This window comes from Lethenteron reissneri, chromosome 17 (assembly GCF_015708825.2).
Source record: "Lethenteron reissneri isolate LAM-NWPU_2019-01 chromosome 17, ASM1570882v1, whole genome shotgun sequence".
Classification (NCBI taxonomy): domain Eukaryota; kingdom Metazoa; phylum Chordata; class Hyperoartia; order Petromyzontiformes; family Petromyzontidae; genus Lethenteron; species Lethenteron reissneri.
In genome coordinates this window covers 2,204,949-2,222,392 of record NC_083795.1, presented here as the reverse complement: position 1 = coordinate 2,222,392, position 17,444 = coordinate 2,204,949, and the positions used below count along the sequence as shown (strand labels likewise).

The 17,444-nt window shown below is 47.7% G+C and overlaps 1 protein-coding gene across 1 annotated transcript in view; it reads right to left on the bottom strand.

Moving 5' to 3' along the window:
• Positions 1–14: 14 nt before the first annotated feature.
• Positions 15–17,444, bottom strand: part of BTAF1 (B-TFIID TATA-box binding protein associated factor 1) — a 52,976-nt gene continuing 35,546 nt past the window's right edge. Inside the window, exons 22-39 of the mRNA XM_061552812.1 lie at positions 15,679–15,857; positions 14,999–15,152; positions 14,536–14,645; positions 13,768–13,969; positions 13,245–13,393; positions 12,650–12,802; positions 11,152–11,273; positions 9,928–10,095; positions 8,919–8,996; positions 8,456–8,585; positions 7,811–7,952; positions 7,263–7,393; positions 6,357–6,485; positions 5,562–5,714; positions 4,936–5,156; positions 4,149–4,308; positions 2,873–3,043; positions 15–2,105 (exon numbers count right to left, since the gene is read on the bottom strand). Coding sequence (XP_061408796.1) covers positions 1,956–2,105; positions 2,873–3,043; positions 4,149–4,308; positions 4,936–5,156; positions 5,562–5,714; positions 6,357–6,485; positions 7,263–7,393; positions 7,811–7,952; positions 8,456–8,585; positions 8,919–8,996; positions 9,928–10,095; positions 11,152–11,273; positions 12,650–12,802; positions 13,245–13,393; positions 13,768–13,969; positions 14,536–14,645; positions 14,999–15,152; positions 15,679–15,857 — 2,702 coding nt within the window. The 3' untranslated portion in view covers positions 15–1,955. The remainder of the gene's footprint in view (positions 2,106–2,872; positions 3,044–4,148; positions 4,309–4,935; positions 5,157–5,561; positions 5,715–6,356; positions 6,486–7,262; positions 7,394–7,810; positions 7,953–8,455; positions 8,586–8,918; positions 8,997–9,927; positions 10,096–11,151; positions 11,274–12,649; positions 12,803–13,244; positions 13,394–13,767; positions 13,970–14,535; positions 14,646–14,998; positions 15,153–15,678; positions 15,858–17,444) is intronic.

The window sequence follows — 17,444 nt, the reverse complement described above, 5'->3', positions numbered from 1 at the left end:
GGTTCATTTTTATTTCATATTGACTATTTCTTTGTAAAGCCAAAAGCAGTACTTTTAAAGACCATACTAAATCCTGAAAATAACACCAGTTTAAATACAAACGACGAACCTGTAATGTTTTAGTGCGGAGGTGTCTGTCCTCGACAATTCATTAAATGGGGCACAGGTAGAAAAGTTAAAACGGCAAATGGGGCTTACAGGGAACAGCCCCGTGCTCTCAATCACCATGACCGCTCGTCGTGCATGAGGTTGATGTAACAATGCATTCACCCACACTTGATATCTTTTCAGGGTGGAAGTTTGCCACAATCGTGGCCAATCACAGGTTTCCCCTGCAACGTAAATTTTTTGCTCAACCCAGGGATTATATAAAAAAAATCCCATGAGCATACGGAGCACCATGGGAAAGGGGCCACGGTCGCAAACCCCCAGGCGTATTTAGGCATCGTGCACGCAGCGCGCGTGCACACGTTGCACCGGATTATGAATAAACACCAGCAGCTGTACACAAGTCAACAAATAAACGCATGGCACTGCCACAAATGCTGTTAGGCTATATTTTAACTCTTAACGCACTCACCATTTCATAAAAACAGACCACAGCCCTCCGAGTCTCCAATTCAAGTGGTCGTTCAGCCTCATTGCCCAACGCAAACATGAGTACCAAATTACACATTTACCGAATGGCCACTGGGAATGACACAGAAGGGTGACACACCTCATAAAACATGGTAGAGATACAATGTGTTCACCTTCACAAGCCCGCACAATGCAGGACAGCTCAAAGGTAATTGATCAATCATGCATTGCCTAACTCAAGCAACACAGCTAACAGGTGGAAAACCTGATGCAGAATTTTGGGGGAAATATATTTTAAGATATTGACCCAGAACAGGTGGGCCCTGCAAAGGTCATGCATATCAATAAATCCCCCTTACAGGGGTGACTTTTTTTTAAATGTATGGTCACAGCATGTCCTACTAAATGAAGCAACATCAGTTAATACGCCCAACTATTTGAGTTCCATGTACATGTGATCAGAGCCAAAACAGCTAGAACTGTATATGGTTAAACCCGTCCAACAGCTGTAACAGCCACAATGTTTACTTAGTGCTGCGTGTACAAGACCTTGTCACTGTGCCTTACTGGGTTGCCATGTGCCAGGGAAGTAAACGGTTAAGGGGTAGGAGGGAGTCAGGGTTACAGAGGGCACCAAACACAACCAGGATTGGAGCAGGCGTGCCCTACCGTCTGAAATCGCACGTGGGTGCCCAGCTTTCCAAACCAAGCTCAAAGCCAAATCCTCGTGTACCAAAACAAATCCTACTGCACTTCCACAGAGCAAGATCTCTGCCGAGTTAGCAGCTTCTCTGATCTAGCGGCATGCAGCATCCACTACTGTGGGCAGAGTACATTCTTCTCGGGTGAAGAAAACACTGCATGTGTGGATCTCAGCAAATCTGACACAGATCCATACCCCCTCCTCCTCTTGGATCTGGATGCGGAGCGAAGTCGTCTTCAGCTGCAGCCCCAGGAACACGCACATGTTGTGCGAGCTGCCTCGGAGTCGCAGTGGTCGAGGGAGCCATCAACACCATGCCTGCTCAGTCAAAGCAGGACCCCCTCCTTTGTCAGGCTTGGAAGCCTTCCCCACTGGTGAAAGTATTTGTTCCATTCATTCCATTATATAGAAGCCATTATTGTACAATTTCAATGAAGGTATGGGCCGTGTTATTTCTGCTTCGCTTCCGAAAATATACTACCCCCACACCAAGACAGAACCATAACACAAACTCTTCAGAGACTGTTTTTGCTATTTCCTACCACGGCTGGAGTAGGTCGATTTATTTTCTTTCCCACTTGCCCTCAATTCCCCTTAAGTTTTCGACATCATTTATTTTATTTTTTAAGACAAAAGAGACCGCGTCTTGGTGCGCGCAAGCCATCCCCCGCTGCTACTTAAGGGACTTTATGAACGAGTCCAGGTTGTACTCAGAGTCGTACTGCTCCTGGTCCCACAGGTCTCCCAGGTTCTCCAGAACAGACTTTATCGTCTCCTTCTTGGAAGCTCCTCCGCTTGAGGGAGCATCCTCCGACAGACCGCCCTGTTTCACGCAACCAGAGAAAAACGTGCAACAGTGAGGCACTGCACTAGTAACTGCTGGTGGTAACGGTGCAAGCGGTGTTTATTTAGAGATGGCGCCGATGGAAATGGTGCCGATAGCGGCTCGCTCGTGGCGAGTCCCGATGGTAACCGTGCTGGTACTGAAGGAGATGGTGGGAAAGGTAACTACAGAATCAGAATCTTTATGCATACTGGAGGAATCCAATAATCTATTAAGTTGTTTTTCACAGATGTCCAGTATAGCAAGTGCTGATATTTATTTTTCAGATAACTATATGGTACTGATCATGGATGGTTTTACCCAAGATGACAATATTAAATAGTGAAAAAGGAGACAGTGCTAAGGGCAAAGGTACTGCTGATGAAGATGCTGGTCAAAAAGGACAATGGTCTTGACAACCATGCACCAATGTATTTCCAAGTAAAATAAGAGTGAACTGTTTGATACACCCACTTATTTCAAGTAGTAATCACAATTCACTATTGTTGGCTACATAAAATTGCAACAACGTAAAGTTAAGAAATATCTGGTGGTACTGACAAATTAAATATCTGGTCCAGGCTCAGGGACTCAAGGCAATGTCGCTTTTGGCTATGGTGCTGGTTACAATAAACAAGGATGCTGGTAGTGAGGATGACGCAGATGGCTATGGTGTTCATCACAGTGCTTCTGTTCAGGGTAGCGACGGATCTGACGGCCATGCTGCTGATGAGCATGGTGCTGCCGAGGACGATCGGGCTGTGCACCTTCTCGAGGGTGAAGAGGTCGAGCAGCTGCTCGGTGCCCATGCTCTGCAGGCTGGCATTGTCCTGGTTGATCACGGTATTGGCGATGCTCAGCTTGAACTTTTGCAGCCCCATGATCTTCTCCTCAAGCGTGCCACGCGTGATCAGGCGGTACACGTTCACCACGCGTTTCTGCCGGTGCAAGCACACACACACACACACGCAGGCACACCATGAATACGGAGGCCGTGCCACCGACCAACTTGTCACAATGTCCTCCCGAGCGAGGGTTCCCACCTCTTAATTGTTGTGGCCCTCCAAGAAGCATTCAAAATCCACTCAACCTGCCAACCAGAATTGGGCATTGCCAGTTATGTACAAGAGGCTATTTGGATGGCATCGCAGGGACTCGATAAGCACGATTAACAAGGGGCCTTGATAGATTCGTCAATAACAGCGTCTTAAAAATTAAATAGTAACAAGTAGGCAACGGCCCTTCTTCACAGCAGAGGCATGTGCTGTGAAGGGCCAATGCCAAAAACATATTTTGTATACGTTTTCTGTCGTCAGGCAGTATTATTGATGGCTGCGGAGTTTTTTGTTTGTTACATGTGCTTGCGCACCACTGCCAACGACGCAATATCATAAAATAATATTTCACGAGCAAGGTGGAGGGAAAGCAGCTGTGTTGTTGCTAGACCAGAGAAAGTTGTTCACGCAACCTTGGAAACCTAATAGCACAGTTGGCTACGTACGGTGCGAAAGAAGTTCAACATACGTACTATGGGTTTATTCATTAAAATGTGTTAATATGCATCTGATAAATGCCTCAAATTGTGTTTAAGAATAAATAAATGATTTTTTCAGATTATATGCAGATCATATGCAAATATGACCTTTAACGAAACAAATGAGATGTTAAACGAGAAAATGGACTCAAAACACAACGGTGAAAACACTAAAGAAAATTATTGTTTTGTGGAACAATGACAATAAAAATGTAAGGGTAGTTTGGTGGTGATTCATGACTAACACCACATTCCCACACCTCCCCAACGGAAGGTACGAAGGGTGGCATGACCAGCAATAGAAACGACCCAAGCAGTCCCGGAAGACCGCAGGACAAGTCGCTCCGCGAAACATTGCGTCGACAAACCCAGCAGCGAAACCAGAAGCGAGGGTGGAGTGGTTTGGTAGTTCACGTTACTGCTGCTGTCACAAGTGCCGGTGTGGGTGTGGGTCTGTGCGGTTCGCTGCACGCTCCCCTGTACAGCAGCAGCATGCGGAGGAGGCTCACCTGCCCGATGCGGTGCGCACGGTCCATGGCCTGCAGGTCCCTCATGGGGTTCCAGTCGTGCTCCACGAACACGACCGTGTCGGCGCCCGTCAGGTTGAGGCCCAGGCCACCCACGTGGGTCGTCAGCAGCAGCACGTCGATTGACGGGTCGTTGTTAAACCTGCCCGGGGAGGGGGAGGGGGGCATGCACACATTTGTGGTGTCGCCTCGGGGTACAAGCAGCGCTTCAGCACCGGTATACCAGCACACCCCTGGAGAAATTGGGTTAAGAATAATACCGAATTGTTACCGATTGAAATCGAGTTTAAACAGCGACTTCATTCATAGATCCATTCGGAAAGGCGCTTTTGTCAGGCATTACACGTTCTTCACAGCTTCACTCATGGTACTGTCAACTGCGAATTACAGGGAGTTGTGCAGAAATGTATGTAATACACTCAAACTGGCATTAGATGGTAAGAGCAGGTTTAATAACATCTCTTTCCAGATCCTCCAGTATTGGTGAAGGTGTTTTTTTTACCCCACCACACACAAATTCTCAAAAAGGAATTCACAAAACACTCAAGCATATCGCTCTTGAAACCGAATATCCAGACTCAATTGGTGCTTTTCTTAATGAATATATATTATTCGTAGTTTCCTGCTAATTTACATCAGACGTCCCCTTCCGTTGCATATTGTTTATTATTCTATTTTCGCCTCCCATGCATTGCATCGTCTTCCACACCAGCCAGAACGTAACCTGAAAAAAAATTTAAGAGTGCACTGCTCTGTGCATGGAATGTACCGCGCAACGATGGAGTGCCTCTGGCCGGCGGGCACGCTCCCGTCGAGGCGCAAGTAGGTGACAGCGGGCAGCTGCGGCCGCAGCAAGTCGTACTCCACCATGTCCAGCATGCTCTTGAGCTGGCAGAAGATGAGCACGCGGTGCTGGGCGACCACGGCCTCGGGGCCGCTATCCACACCACCCGCACCGCCGCCGCCACCCAAACCACAGTCCAGCAGCAGCTGGGGTGGGGGGGGCGTAGGGAAACGGGAGAGCAGTGGCAGGGAAAGAGGTGGGAGGAGAGGAAGGGAACCGACAAAGGAACAGGAGGGGAAAGAGGGGAATGGAGAGAAGAACAGGAATAAACCAGAAGGGTAAAGAGAGGAGATTCAAGAGGTGAACAGAGGGGCAAACAAGATAGGCACAAGAAGTAAAATAGAGGGGGAGGAATGGGAAAGTAACCATAGGAAGGCAAATGGGATGGCAGCAGAAGGGGAACGGGAGTGAGAGAAATCGTTGAGACATGCGAGTGGCAACTGGATTACATTGTCACAAGTTGCCAAAACAAAGAGCCGACATCATCATGATGAGGGGCGTGGCACGAGCGGACGACCCAATGGTCACACAGAAAGGGCTGCAAACGGTACCTGTTTGAGTGCAGAGAGCTTGGGCGCGTGCTGGATATCGCGCAGCGATGATCCGTGTGTGGCCAACTCCTCGCAGATTCGCTGGAACTCTGGGTGCTGCAGAGTGAGCACCAGCGCGGGATGGTTGCACAGCTTGCGCAGGTACTGCAGAGCCTGGCCAGGGGGGGTGAGAGGGGAACACAGTGCTTATAGCAAACCACTGGCTGTGACGCCAGCAGCAATGTAGTACCTACCCCCCAGCATACTCGACTGAACCACAGACATGGTGGTACATGAGTAAATATGTATCACTGCTATAGCTTAGTGCGGTTATTGTCTCATTATGCCATGCACTAATATCAAGGCATTGAGTCAGCACATTCCATGCTCCCCATTTATTCAACACTTGAAACGTTGATATTTGAATATGGTTCCAAAAGAAGCACTGTGAGTGCGTGTGATGGTTCTTTGCCACTAGATTAAGAACATTGGTCAAAATGAAGCGGTTAAATTAAGATATCATAAAACACTACAGACCTTACACATGACAGCTAGTGATGGCGGTCAACACGAGTATTCAACTTCAGTGAGCAACATTTTTGAAAGCAACATCGAACGAGACGATGTGGAAAAGCCACTGCGATCGGCACGCCTAGACAAATTGCCGCAGGGCCACGGTAAAAGTCGTACGAGCGCTCTAACATTTTCCACTTATGGAAACTACATTGACGGACAAGGTGCTGTGGTATTTTTCTACACGGCACGGCACGGTGAGGGGGGGGGGGTCTTCACGATGAAACAGACGTACACAAATACCTGGAAGACGTGCCCGGTGGCCTTGAGCTTGGTCTTGTCGCTGGGCTCCGAGGACAGTTTCCCCGAGGAGATTGTGTCGTCCACGTCGTGCTTGGCTTGCGAGCGCGCAAAGTCCTCGTACAGCCGCACCTGCAGCACACCCACCGTAGCGCAATGCGTGGCGGTCACGCACAGTCGGAACTCACAAGTACATTTAACGGTTGCAGTTTTACCAACGTAGTGTCTTCAGAAACGTATTTTTAGGTGTACGGTGTTTACCGTTAGTCCAAGCGGCAGGCCCGCGAGTGGTGTTGGTCCTCTTTACTCCAAGATGTGGAAGAGTAGGCCATAATACCCTCTTAGTGGAGGCCCTCTGCCAGCAGTGGTGTAAGTAATTGTAGGACTGGACCTTTATCTTTTATGGCTTTACTTGAAAAATTGAAAATATTCCAGCTATTACATGTGATGAACATTTCAAAATTGTTACCAATTTTTTACTGCTGCTGCCTGTAAGTGATAAAATAACCACCATTTTGTGGGGATATCAACCCTATAATGTAATGTGGAAATTCCACCATCTATCTAGAGCATCAACCCACCCACGTTCCTGCAAGACACCGGGCGAGTGGCACTGGTCTGGAATAGCATGTGCGTGCGCACGTGTGTGTGGTTGCAAATAGTGCACGAGTGCTGTTAGAGAGCACCTCTTACAGCTGGCGTGGCACACAGGCTTTAACTCGCCAATGCTGTTGTTTACACAATGTATGAAGTACTCATTTAAGGCAGAGTTTACCGAGGAGAGGCCCAGGACAGGTTCAAATATTTACGACTTAATCGACCACGAGCAGGAATTGAACTCAGGTCACCGGGTTCATGACAGTGCGCTAACCACTGCGCTACCGCTCCCCGTTTGTGAGACGCACACACCTGCAGGGGACTGAGAGAGCAGTAGTAATCCTGAATGATCTTTGGAGGCAGGTCCTGCAGCACGTCTTCTTTCATGCGACGCAGCAGGAACGGCAGCACCTGCCTGTGCAGTGCCTCCATGGCCAACACACCTGCACGCAGCCAACATGGGGGGGGGGGGGGGGGGGCATGTGCCACATCCACCTGAGACTATGCCTCCAAATCAGGGAATCTGGTGTTGTCAACTGGTGTGGTGGGGGGAGGGGGTGTTTGCATATCCGATGGGGCCCCATCGCAATCTTAAGATCGGTTGCGAAAATGTACCGGTCTCAAACTAGCAATGGGGCAAACACTCATGTTCTAATCAGTGGCCCTGACACAGTGGCAGAAATTACACATTCCCATGACAGAGGGCCAGTCGGTCCCTGGGGCAAACACCGTTGACTTTCACGATACACAGCAACGAAGCCACTTGCAAAAAAAAAAAAAGCAGTGCCCCTGCCTCAGCAAAGCAACTGGTGTTAAACTGCTATATTGGATGTACTACTGTGTTTGGGTGGTGCCCATACCAGCCTCCTGCTCCCTGGACGAGCTGCGTGCATCACGGCTCGCCAGGATGGGCTTCCCGTAGCGTGCCGCAAACTGGTGCTCAGTGCCCAAGAAGCCCGGCATCAGGAAGTCAAAAAGGGACCACAGCTCCAGAACGTTGTTCTACATGAGGACATTATGATGTGGGTGGGGCAGGGAGGACCGACAGGGGGGGGAATTCATTATTACTTTACAAGTCGACTAATACCACACTGGTCTTCCTTGCAACGGGGACTCTCGTCTTAAATGGGCTCTCACATGATTATGAAGTTATTGTACCAAATATTCGAAAAACAACTCATTGGCAATCATTTGTCGAGCTCTTAACACACTTTTTGTAAAATGCTTTTAGCACGTGTCCTTCATGTATCTGTACAGTTCAAAGTAGATGGTATTTTTATACAGGTCTGCCAACATATGGTGCTTTGCCTATGTTCTTGGGAGAAACTTAATTAGCAAATGTTTTAAAAGCAATGTATTTCACGCAATAAAATCACTGAAATTTTTACTTTTTTAAAAACAAGATACTTATACCAGGACAAACTATGCTTTGCACTAACAAACTTAAGGAGGGTTGCCAAACTGAAGAAGAGCATCCGCTAGGTTAAACCCCACCCTCCTCACACCTGGATTGGAGTGCCAGACAGAATGAGCCTGTGGTTGGCGGTCAGTTGCTTTACGGCCTTAGAGAGCTTTGTTTTCCCATTCTTGATCATGTGACCCTCATCCAGAATGCAGTAGTTCCACTTGATATTCCTGCCAGAAATGCAAGCACACGGTCACAAATTAGAGTTAAGGGGGCGACGGGGGCATGAGGATGACCGTTCGGGGGAGGAAAGTTGTTAAAAATCGGACAGGGTCAATTCAACCACCCAAATGAAAGCGGTTTCCACACTCGGCAGATGCGGGCATTCCGGAAACTCCGCGGTTTCTTCTTTTACCAAAACATGCGACATGTGAAACCCGTTACAAACAGGCAATGGCGATTTTTTTTTTGTCGTAGAAAGTTTGTATTCACCGCAATATAGCACTGTTGTACAATGAATGAACACGCGCTCATCAATTAGGTGTAAACCAAAGGTTACTCACTTGAAAAAGTCGATGTCGTTGCGCACCACGTCATAGGAAGCCACCACCAAGTTGTGGTTCTTGATGTACCGCTGAAGACTGCACACACGTCAGGTGACACGATAAAGCGGCCAGTCACTCCAACAGAGCAGAACGCACAGCGCAGCAGCAGCCACGTGGCCGGCTGCCTCAAGAAGCTCAATGATTAGTGACCATATTTAAGCAATGAGCCAGTATGGCCGAGAACATGAGTTCAAATCTGAGTAGCTGTTTGTTATTAAACCAGGTTATGTGTCCATATTTGTCTCATACGCAGGGCTGCCTAGCCTGAAGGACTAAACTTTCTAAAATAGACACCAAAGCCAACATTCCAGTAATTACTCTTTTAGGAGGGAGAAAAAGGGCTCCATCTGATGTTGCGTGATGTGCGAGATGCCAATCGAAGAGAATGTAAAAAGTTGTTTTGTGATGTCATCTTCTAGTACCATTCCCCAACATGTGACTCTGTGAACTGCGAAATTCTAAAGATGTTACTTCATCTCACGATATTACTCCTGATAGCACAACAGGGACGTAACTGGTGATTAAATAATATAGAAAAAAAAATAGAAAAATTTACCTAAAACATAACCTGTACATGTTGAGCCTCATCGAATAACACAACAAACCACATCCTACAGAAAACACATTTTCTTGAAGACACTGTAAGTTATACATCTCTTGGCAGAGAGCAAATAGGCAAACAAAAGCAGGTCGGAAAGCTAATGAAAGGGCCCAGAGCAGATATTTCACTTGTTGGTAGGCAGTGGGTATCTTGAAAGGGTTTATTATTGAAATTTAGATTTGGATGTGATAACTATTAAAAAGTTGACCACATTAAATTCACATGCCTTTGGCCATAGAAATAAACCGGTAAAACGAATTATTATGGCCACTTCAGTTGGTACCATATCTTGCTCCGTCCAACGGACGAATAGGAGGCGGCACCGGGACCGACAATTATTTAAATGAAGCTGGGCAGGCCTCTCACCGGATCCTCTCGGAGGGCGGACCAGTGTAGTGCAGAGGGTTGAGGAATTCTCGGGGACAAAACTTGTGCACCTCGTCCACCCAGTGTCCGGTGAGCGTGGGGGGACACACAACCATGGACGGAAGCGTCGCACAGTCCGCCGCCTGTGTGCGCTCGTACTCCTGAGCCCTGCACGCAGCAAAGGCACCAGCGGACGACATTTACAAAGAGACTGGCGCGGCGTGCTGACAAACACAAAAGATGCTTCCGTTCAGCCTCGCAGTGCGTTCTGATGGCAAGTACTGTCGGCAATCGGTTATTGAACCCTTCCCATCCAACGGTAGGGTTTAGCCCGACACTCCCCCCATTCAGCTGTTCAATCGGTCCAATGTCAGGATTTTCCCAGCCTTTGATGCTCAATGGTACATTATACAGGCTGCGGGCAGCAGAGGGCGCTCGTATTGAAGGGTGGATAACGGTGTAGGATTTCAGGTGCACTTGTGTACAAGTGTCCCCCCATTGGAGGGTTTCTCTCGAGGTTCAACATGGCAATAGCCGCTCGACCTCATGTGCTGCACGTAACGTTGACACCGACGCAAGACTTCTGGGGACGTTAGCAAATTGCGACAGTGACCAAGATGTCTATGTTGGTAAAAAAAAAACTCCAAAAAAGTGAGCACTTTAAGTCTATAATAATGGACAGAAGATTAAGAGCACCATGTCCAAGAATAGGACTTCCAAAATAAATGTAAACATGAAAAAGTATCTTTATCATTCCAGGGCTACTTCGACATGTCATCTGGGTAGAAACACTTTTTACAATCCTAAAATTGGTTGAGAAGCGCCAAAACAGCAGACAATAGAAGATGTTTTTTTTTGTTAAAATAAAAAAGTAATCAACCAGCCAGGCACGATCCAGGAAAAAGAGATCACAAAGAATTAGGTGAGCATGGCATAACATGGGATGGTGTGGCCTCGCACAATGCCTGGCTGCCTTGGGTCTTCCAGGGTTGATGTTCACACACTGCACCAAGTTCTCATTTTATGCCGAGGTCATTCTAAGGGAAGCTTTGACAAGGCTCAGATATCACTTGCCACTGATCAGCATGGCATGATGGCCAGGTATCAAACTCAGGACACCGGGTTCACAGCATCACACACCACAGCGTATTTACTCAGAAATGGAAGCTATATACAGATACACACCACCGAGTGATTCTAAAGCAACTGCGCAGATCGTGTTACCGCAAGTAGTGGTCGCCGGCAAGGATGCAGATAGACTGCAGGGTCTTGCCGAGCCCCATGTCATCGCACAGGATCCCATGCAGCTTGTACTTGTTCAGGAACGACAACCAGTTCACTCCGTCCTATAAAACAAGCAGCATGGTGGCAATTCAGCACCGCTCAGATCGCATGCACAAAAAATCAGGACTCGATCCTATGCTTCTTCGATTTTCAAATATTGCAGAAACAAATCGCAATCACGGCAGGGTGCTGGATATCCGAGGTCCATTCAGTGTCAGCACAACATCCGCACCGCAGCTTAACTGGACGAGCCGATACGCAGTGCATGCGAGACCAGTTTTCCGGGCAGAATCTCTTCTTTTGAAAACGGATCTATTTAGAGGTATTTTGGTTCAGCACACTTTTTCCCTGCAAGCGCCAATTGTCAGCACCTTGCCGACAACGTCAAAGGGGCTTAGAAGTTTCCTGCCTCTCAACTGAAACAAATCCTGTGTGCTTCGTGTACACACACCGCACCAGTCTGCACAGCCAGAACAAAATTAAACCATTTCATCACGGATGTCGGCATACACTGAATACAGAAACAACAAACCACCACCAGCATGCAGTGCACACTTACCTGCATGGTGAAACATAAATATTTCACTGTTATATCCAAAATCTTGACTTAAAGCTTTCGTGACTGCAGGAATTCATATTCTTGGGTCTTTCGGTAAAGTCACGTAGATAGGTTCAAAGAAAATAATAAAAATTATTTTTTGTTATTAATATATATTATATTACCACATATAAAATAAAGACCACTCCTCATGGAGTAAGCAAAGGCTTCGCAGTGTAGGAAAGCTCCTTTGATTAAAGGCTTAGATTGATTCCTATCTGGACAGTCAAATATTTAATAAGGACCAGGTACCCAACTATGGAGAAAAGTTAGTTTTTCCCCTCCAGGGAGACCATGGACAAAGAAATGGATAATGAATGCATTGCAGGGTACGATTTTGTTGAAGAAAAGCAATGGGAAAATAAATAAGTGCACATTCTCATTACTATAAAATATATTAGGAAAACAAAACTCCGCAACGATAACAAGATAATTCTACGTCATATAAGTTACATAATGCAATTAACAATATACATAATAACCTACATTTATAATTCTAAGACTCAAACTCCTTTTTCCTTCTCAACAAATGTTCAAACTCGAGTCGGAAAGCCCGACACGTAAGCACATTTAAAAACATGCAACATGACAAGGTGGGAATTACTGCATGTTTTGGGGGGGGGGGGGTAGCAATCTTTGGGGTGGACACAGGCCCGTCTCGGTTCCTGTGCACATCGGGAGTTGCTAATGTAATGAGAGGAGTCCTGTGGGGGGCAGGGATCATGTGCGGCTTGTAGTTGATCCCAGACTTTGTCAGCGCCAAGAGAAGGGGGAGGGGAGCACAGGGCCGTGGGCGAGTTGCGTGCAGGGTGGCGTGCAGGGTGGCGTGCAGGGTGGCACCTGTTGGTACTTGCGCAGCTCGGCGAGGATGGGCACGGGGATGGCGTAGTTGTCCAGCTTAGAACCGTCGAGCAGCTGCTCCAGGAAGTGACGCTCCCGCACTTTCTGGGACGCCAGCTCCTGTGACATGAGCGGTGGGTCTGGGATGCCAGCCTACACGTGCGGGGTGAGGTGGCAGCGAGTGCAGTTAAGCAGACATACAAACAACAATCCTCCACCTAACATCCCCTTACACAACCACTCCCGAGTGCTCTCCCCTCCAAAAAGACTAAACACACCCCCAGATAGCCTCAACAGACTGTTGGGGAAAGTGCTATGAAGGCCGGCATGGCACACGAGGGGGTGGGTGGCCAGCACCACACCCAGCCGCCCTGATATCCCTAGTGGCAATTTTTACACACGGCACCAGGTACTAATTTGGAGGCAGAGTTAACCTTGGGGAGGCCCAGGAGCAGTTCAGATAATCAGTTCGATTCCCGCTCACGGCCAACACCAGTGACTGAGGTTAAAGGGTTGGTAGTGCAGTGCGCTATCTGCTACGCTACCACTCCACACATCCATAAAAGAAACCAAGAGTGATTATTCCAGCTCGTACCTCCAGCGGCATGAGGCGGATGAGCGTGGCAAAGCATTGTGTGGCCATGAGGCGCACACTATCCGTCTGGTCACTCATTCGGCCCATCACCGGCACCACCAGCAGCACCATGTACGGTACGATATCCACGTCCAACGCGTCCATCACACCTGCTCTTCGCGTCAAGGAACTGCCATAACCGCAGCAACATCTCATCTGCAACACGCCCCTCCCGCCTTAGGCGGTTGTCTCACGTAATCAGTGCCTCACAATTAACCGAGACATCACCGACCAACTCACCAGCCACACTTTAAAAGGATTACTCCAGTGATCTCAGGTGCTATAGGACACATCACTTATTTGTGTTTTAACAATAAGGTGGCAAAGATGAAGACAAACCACAACCATGGTGTTTCTACTCTACGTTTTAAGAGGCTACAAAAAGCATAATTTAGTTTCAATCACTACTCCCCTATGTAAATACATTGCGCACTTTGAAAGGGTCTAATTGCCCAATCACCGCGCGGCCCCACACAGAGGATACACGCCAAGGCTTCTATGGCGCCCTCCCGCTTGGTGTCGTTGTCGACGGCTCCAAGCCAGGGCAGCACGATCTCCAGCTGCACGTTCATGGTGGTGACGGTGACGAGCTTGCTGAGCACCGACAGGCATCGCGCCGCCATGTGCCGCACCACCGTGTACGGGTGTTGGAGGCAGGCGCACAGCCGGGGCAGCTGCTCCACGATCTGCAGACACGTGCCACACCAGCGCCGCGTCGGAGCTTAGGAGGCCGGGCTAGTTGACTGGGCAGCCTTTGTTATTTCAGGCAGAGTAGGACCAGGCAAATCAGGCCCACTGACACTCGGCGAGGAATGGAACCACGGGCAGTGGAATCGCGATGCAACTGCACGAGTCCCCCACCCCCCTCTCTACCCCTTTGGGCTGCAGGGGAAAATATTGTTTGGAAGCACCTTTGGAGGCCCGCACGATATAACCAGGTAGTATGGCCAGTAAGCACATACAACTTGCATTTGTCTCTTTAGAACTCGTGCAAATAGACTGAATGATAAAGTGGCCATGTCGACACCAATAAAGATTAAAAAAACACACCAGGTGCTGATAGTTCACTTGCCACAAATGGTGCAAAACCAGAAAATTAACCTGGGTAGTCGACATCGTGGGCGCAGTGCGCTGAGACCTATGCCACCGCACTTCACAAAAACACGTTTTCCTGGACAAGCAGTCATTATATTTTTAGAGAATCCCTTCAATGGCATCCTTTAGAGGGGATGAGCAGAAATTCCTGTGGTACCTGTGGGTGCAGCTCTGGACTGAGAGCTGGAGTCAGGATCTCAAACACCTGCAAGGCATTGATGAGATCCTGGGCCTGGACATCTCCGCCAGCCAACAGTTCCTCACTGCCTGTAATGACAGAACACACCCGTCACAACGAGCCAACGGAATAGCTTTCTTTAGAGCGCAGCTGCAGCTCGCACAAGCATCACCTTTGATGCTTGTCAACGTCAAACTACGCAGCATCTCCATGCTTCGATGAACACGAGGCAGTGCTCGTATGAAAGAACTGCCAATTTCCCACAAAGTGGTGGTACTGATTCATGTTACCAACCACAGAGCAATGATTTGACCCTACACTTGTATCTGCATTTACGATTTAAGTTTAGCATGAACCACAAGGAGGGGTTTCCCACCATATGAAACAGGCGTAAAGCAATAGAATCTAAAGAGCGTGTGCGGGCGAGTGCAGATATACGTACTGAAGTGTACGGAGTCCACCTGCTTGACCAGAGGCCCCAGCATGGCCTCCCACAGGTAAGGCAACACGGTATGCATCTCCATGCCCAGGTGCTTGGCGATGCGCGCGAGCGTTAGCTCCGCACCGCGCCTCTGCACCAAGTTTGCCTTTTGAGCCTGCAAAACAAAACACGCGCACGCACCCGGAGCTTGCTTCATCGAGCCCCATACGCGGCGAGCAAGAGTCGGCAAAGATTCAACAGGAGGATGGTTGCTCAAACGACTGTGGTCAGGCACACGTCTCCACTGGCAGGCCCGATTCAGTGGTGGAATTCCACATTCCCACCAGGACACATGTGCACATACACAGGGGGTTTTGGAGTAGTTTATGTACCCATTGACCACATTCCTGGCCACAGATGTCATCAGTGCCAAAATGGTATTTACATTTTTCCTGGGCTCCCCAAGGTCGGCTCAGCCTCAAATTGAGTATCCAGTGAAGTGTATAATGATCAGCGCTGAGAAGACATATGTAGGCGAGAAGCCTGGTGCGAGCCACAACACCGCATTGTGCACCGCACGCCAGCCTTAACAGAAACTCACAGTCCGTTTGGATACACAGGAAATCTTCGTCCTTGCGTGCGACAGAATACAAGCATTCACATGCATGTGCGTGCGAACGCGCGTGTGAACGTGCGCTCACCTGGTCGCCCTCGGGCAGGGAGCCGTGGAGGGTCTCCCCCGGGGCAGGCCCTCGCGGCCTCGGGGCCGGGCCTTTGCGGCTCGTGATGGAGGAGGCCGCCTTCTGTGCGCGGTACAGAGTGATGATGCCCTGCAGTTTGTTCACCGAATGCTGCAGCTTCTCCTTCTCCTGCGACGAGCCTGTGTTTGAACAATAGCCGGCCGGCATTTGTCACGTTAAGCGAAACCTTGGGAATGTTGTGCCGGTTAATATCCTGCCTAATATTTCGCGATATTCGGTTTGTTCGAAAGGGTTTATAGAACTGGAGACAAGAAAAAAAAATCTATTAACTTTAGCCACACCCAGCTAAAAGCTGTTGGGGCAGTTATTTTTTCTCATCCCCAATGGAAACCAGATGGCGTAACATTGATATCATAACACGGTGTCATTTATTCATGTTTTTTAAAGCGGAGTCATACATCAGTGTGCTCATGACGAGTGACTGGAAAATGTTTTATAATTAACAGATTATTTTTGGTGGCTTTTAAAATTCATGTTTAAAGTATTCATGGAACAACTTTTACAGATATTTGCCACTTCAGCGAGACACTTTATAAAAATAGCTAGGTGACTTTCATGACTCCATTATAATGTCATTAGAAACAAACAAAAGCATCATTTTTATAAAGCAGCAAAAGGGCCAGCAGCCAAAACCAAAGCATTCATCACAATTAGCAAAATGAGTTACCAATCATGATGGTAAATGGAGCACATTAATTCATACTTCGTGCCACTTAAAAATTGGGTCGGATGACCTTCGTAGGTGCATTAAAAACTGTAATTTTCATTGTCATTATTAACGCCATTAGCGGCCTTTGTTAGGGCATACAATGCACGGGGCTACAGACGCAGCTGAAGAAAGCGTAGCACTTCATCGGCCATTCTGGATCCACGTATACAGCATAGACGTGCACAACCTTAAGACTGAATTGCTGCAATGAACGAACAAATTAAGGAGATCTAGGAGAGCGTTTTATCTCAAGGGGCCTTCTTCTGAAAGGTCTCCCTTGAAAGAGAAACGCCCTTAAACGGCCAGAACAAGTCATGTCTAACTATCTATATTCACGTTTTGGTGATCGTAGGATAATTTGACACGAAACAAACTAACAACATAAGATTGCCATCACACAATATTCATGGCTTTTATGTTCACTCCAACTATATCTAGATGGTTGTTGTTTTTAATGAATAAAATTACGATCTACAGACATTTGTAATAACCAACACCACATGTTCATGGAATTGCCTTTCAATAATTACAATGACTAACATTTCTTACTCACTGGAGGTAGCCGCTTAGCCATGGAAAGCTTTCAATAATGCAGCTACCACAACGACAAAAGACACTGTTGGTAGATTAACACCCTGCCTTGTTGCAAGCTATATTTGACCAGGCTATATGCACACTTGCAATAAAAACGTGGTGTTAAATATCATGGGTTGCCGAGCACAGGCCTAAAATTCCAACATGCCAATGTCAGCAACAAACAGCATTGCTGAAGGTATATTAGATCAGAGTTACACGTTTCTGAACTTGAAGGCCAAGTCGAGTGCAAGGAACGAAACAGACAAGTGTTTTGACCTGTAGTTTGGTGGTAAAATCCATTAGCTCATATTTACATGGCGTAACACTCTCCAAAAAAAGAAACCTCTGCACAAACAACATTTTTAATCGAAAAATTGTACATCCACTTTACAATCCACTGCTGGATGAATGCCTTTCCATA